General features: G+C 49.1%; 1 protein-coding gene across 1 annotated transcript in view; it reads left to right on the top strand.

Annotated features, from left to right (window-relative positions):
• CHD1L (chromodomain helicase DNA binding protein 1 like) overlaps positions 1–4,505 on the top strand; it is a 50,452-nt gene that overhangs the window by 44,879 nt on the left and 1,068 nt on the right. The window contains exons 18-20 of the mRNA XM_045283710.1: positions 1,343–1,413; positions 2,853–2,967; positions 3,670–3,778. Coding sequence (XP_045139645.1) covers positions 1,343–1,413; positions 2,853–2,967; positions 3,670–3,778 — 295 coding nt within the window. The remainder of the gene's footprint in view (positions 1–1,342; positions 1,414–2,852; positions 2,968–3,669; positions 3,779–4,505) is intronic.

The following is a 4,505-nucleotide window of genomic DNA, read 5'->3' as shown; positions in this document are numbered from 1 at the left end:
ATTGGACCTTTAATTCCGCTTCGTGCCCCAAAAACCCTTACAGTTAGTGTGAAGTGCGAGGGGGGAGGAGGTGACGAGGAGGCAAACTGGCCTGTGCTGTGGGGCTCAGGAGTGAAGCGGTGCGCTGGGGCGGAGCTGTTGGAGCTTGCTTGAGGGGTGTCATCTGACCTCAGAACACTTTGAACCGTCTGTGAGGACTAAAGCCTGGCTGCACAGAATGGAGGTGTCAATGGTGAGTACAGAACCCATGGAGCACGGACCCTCCTCTAGGGAAGATTGAGACTGGATATGGCAGAAGCTGCCATCATAGGTTAGAAGGGTACTGCAGTCACTGGGGTTAGAATTACTGGAGACGGGTTCTTGGAGGTGGTGAAAATCATGTTGGGCACGTCCCTGGAGAAAAGACATCATGCTTGGCAAAGTGGAGGGGCAGCGAAAAAGCAGAAGGCCCTGGACAAGATGGATGGACACAGTGGCTGTACAGTGCGCTCAGACCCAGAAACAACTGAGGGCGGTGCCGAACGGGGCCAGGTTCATGCTGTGGGTTCTGTTCGAGGGTGGCTGTGACTTGGAACTGACCCGTCGGATGACCTGACAACAACGTGGAAAGATGGTTTAGGGTTCCAATTGGTGAAGAGAATTGGATGATCCGGCCACTACACGGTCATTGTGTGTAGAGGGTGAGGAACGGGGGAGAGTAGGATTGTCAAGGTGAGACTTTGGCCGCATCGTGGAAGATGGTACATGTGTGTCCAAGGAGATGCACTTCTGAGCGGGGTCTTTCTTACCAACTGTGAGGACTGGCTAGCCGTTTGGGAGATTTGAAGCAGAAGAATGGCATAGCAGAGACAGTGTTGTAGGATGACTTAGAAGATTGGGGTGTTCCAAGTGGATGGAGAGGACAAAAGGTTCAAACTGCGGTCAGCAACACCCTGGAATTAAATGAGCACCTTTTCCCCAGAGCATCAGCTCGATTTGATTCTGATGGGGCTGGGAAGCGAAGCAGTAGAATGCACTAGCTGGATGGTGTAAGGCAAACATGAAGCTTCCAAAGGAATGTTAGGCTCTCCGTGCCCTCCCAGCCCCTGGACTCCTCCAGTCTTGGTCTGCGCCTCTCGCTGTGCCTGCAGGGAGGCTTTGCTGGGGTAATGTTTGAGGGGGTGGTCTAGCTGGTGAAAGGGAGAAGAGGCTGTGAAAGATAATGAAGAGAGGAAGGGTGGGCTTTGAACGTCGATTGGATTTGGAAAAGGCAAGGAATAAGGATTCTGCACGGTCATTTTCAGTGGCCTCAGCCTTTAGGGACTGGAATGTTCTTTCTCTTGTCCTTTTCATGTTCCCTCAGACTTGAGTTTGGGAGGTGTCCTGCTATTTCCTATCGATGATAAGGAGTCAAGAAGCAAAGGGCAAGATTTGGTAAGTTGAAAAGCAGATCTTTCATACAAACTGAAGTTGGCTCATCTCGCCTTTTCAGGAAACCTCTCCAGCCGCACTGGCCTTGACAGTTGGGCTTGCCTGTGCCCATCCCAGTCCCTGGAGCATGGTCCTCTGCTTCCTGTTCCCACTCTCACCTAGGCTGTGCATCCCTCTCCTGGCAGGACCTCGCTCTTCCTTTTGATCTTCAAGCTGTCGTAGCACAGTACTGGCTCATAGAAAACACTCAGTGAACGCACACTGAAGAAGGGACGGGGACTGAGAACTGAGGGCTTGATCAGCTATTACAGGGCACGTGCTGTGCAAGGTCATGGAGTCTAGCCAGCCAGAAGTGGGGATACATCCATGTTACCTCTGCCACTCGGAATTCTCTCTCCACATCTAAAGAATCTCCCACTTGCCTGTCCTTTGGATTCCTGTCATGACCTTTATTTAATACACCTCGGCATTCTCAAAGGCTGAATTCATATTTAAAATCTGAGCTAAATGTTACTGCTTTGGAAAGAAATTTGGGAAATGGACTGTAAGAGAGGGTCATTCTCTTGAGGTTGGTGGCCTGCGTGGCTCAGAAGGTGATTTTTTTTTATAGTAATTTCCAAAATGCAGTAGCATTGAGTGTGGCATTGTGCCTCTCTGTGCCTCAGTTCAGAATCTGGTGACTCCAAGAGAGCCACGCCGAGTGGAACACCATGTCTGCTGCGTAACTGTAGAGATGATAGTCCCTGAAGCTCCCTTGGTACTCGGTGTGCCGTTACCCCACGGAGGTTAAAACCCAAACCAGAAATCCACCCACTGTGCTCAAGTTGATTCCACTCCTAGTGACGCGCTACAGGACAGAGTAGACCTGCTCTGAGGGTTTCCAAGACTAACTCTTTACTGGAGCACACTGCCTCATCTTTCTTCCATGGGTTGGCTGGTGTATTTGAACCGCTGACCTTGTGGTTCGCAGTTCAATGTTTAGTCCATTACTCCACTAGGACATAAGGTAATATTTGGCATTTTTCCTTCGTGGGAATTATTTGAACAGATGTTGAGTGACTGCTCACATGGGGCTCGGGAGCTGCTGACACACATTAGCTAGAGGGCGGGAGTAGAATACCTTTAAAATTGATCTGTTTCTAAGACTCTGAAAAAAATCTTTTTGACCTTTGAGAGCATTTAGAAAACCCAGTTTCTTTTGACCTGTAGGTTTAATGTTATCTTAAAAAGAGACAGGTCAACCTATGTAAAATTAACACAGCATAAGATAAAAGAGTTATGTGGTAAGACATGCCTTTTCAGCCAGAACACCCAAAGGAGGTGGAACTAAAGCCCAGAGGGAGCCACAAAGGGCAGTGCCTGTGAGGGACTGCTTGCCCCTTGATGGCAGGTCACCAAGTTGGCATGTAGCCACTGAACGTCATGTCCACCATTCCCCTTAGTTGGCCTTGATTGTGGCTCAGCACCGTGACCGCTCCAATGTCCTGTCGGGCATTCAGATGGCAGCGCTGGAAGAAGGCCTGAAGAAGATATTTTCAGCAGCAAAGAAGAAGAAAGGTAAGCGTCCCTGCCGTGCTCAGGAGCAGGTGCATTCTCGTTTCGATCTTGTGCACCGGCGCCCGACGCGGATGCCTGAAGAGTGGTGAGTCATGTCAGGATCCCACTCAGTACATAAGAGGTGGTAGAAGTACCCAGCCCAGCCGTCTGTTCCTTCTCAACTCGCTTCCATATCCACCATCCCCGTCGACTAGAGTATTTGCATCATGATTTTACAGATGAGGAAGCAGACGTTTCGAGAGGAAGGAAGCTGGGCATACATTGTTGGGAGCTGCTGTTCATGACGCCCCCTCTTGGGGAGCCACAGTCTCGCTAGCAGATAGTTCTGTGCCCAAACCCAGCAAGTTTAATTTTGTTTCCAATCCCAGTGTATCGCAGAGTTGGCCAGCTATTAAAGAGTCTTTGAGCATTTTAGTATCTCTAATTTTGACCATATTCTTTCCCCATGGTATTTAGACGCACGTCCCATGAGTCCTTGTACCCCACAGAATTACTTCATGTTTTCCTATTGCAGCCCCTTCCCTGGGTGTTTTGACAATTACACTTGGATATTTTGGGTGGGAGTGTCCACGACTACACATATTTTGTCCGCTGGAGGCACACAGTGACTCTGGGAGTACAGAGTATCTGCTTATGTATAGTTTGTACCCATCCGTCACCTCCTGATGAAGACATCGTCATCTACTGTTTTTCCTTTAATAGCAAGTGTGCACCTTCCACGCATTGGACATGCCACCAAAGGTTTTAACTGGTACGGTACTGAGCGACTTATTCGGAAACATTTGGCTGCCAAAGGCATCCCAACGTACATGTATCCGTTTGTTGTGTCTGTGGTGTGCTCTGTCCCATCCCAGCTCAAGGGGAAGTGGGTTGCATTTTGTGGTCTCTTACTGCCTTGAGTCCAGTCTGACTCATATTAATCCTGTAAGACAGGGTAGAACTGCCCCTGAGTCTCTGAGGCTGTAGATCTTTATAGCAGCAGACAGCCTCATCTTTTTCCCAAGGAGCGGCGGGTGGGTTTGAACTGCTGACCTTGAGGTTAGCAGCCTAACACATAACCCATTATGCTACCAGGGATTTTTGCGTTTTGTGGTATTGGTAATTAATCCAAGGCCAAGTCCTCTCCTACCATGCTCTTCACCTCTTCACTCTGACATTCTTCAAAGTGCCCCAAAACCAAGAAGTCTAGTCTAACTTCTTGGTTGCTGTTCTTGTTAGGGGTCATCCAGAATTTCCGATTCATAGTGACCCTGTGTATAACAGAATGAAACTCCATCTGGTCCTGCAACATCCTCACAATCATTGAGTTCCTTATTGCAGTCACTGTGTTAGTCCATCTCGTCCAGGGCTTTCCTCTGTTTCACTGTCCGTCTCCAGGGACTGGTCTCCTGACAACATGTCCAAAGAACGTGAGGTGAAGTCTCGCCCTCCTTGCCTCTTAAGGAGCGGGATGGCTGTACCTGCAAGACAGATGCTTGTTCTTTTGGCAGTCCATGGTACTTCCAGCATTCTTGTCAGCACTAATGCAAATGCATACG

The sequence above is a fragment of the Echinops telfairi genome, unplaced genomic scaffold (genome assembly GCF_000313985.2).
Source record: "Echinops telfairi isolate 266 unplaced genomic scaffold, ASM31398v2 ScPeMD7_7466;HRSCAF=8504, whole genome shotgun sequence".
Classification (NCBI taxonomy): Eukaryota; Metazoa; Chordata; class Mammalia; order Afrosoricida; family Tenrecidae; genus Echinops; species Echinops telfairi.
The sequence above is the reverse complement of the archived record's forward strand: the minus strand, read 5'-3'. Positions and strand labels throughout refer to the sequence as shown.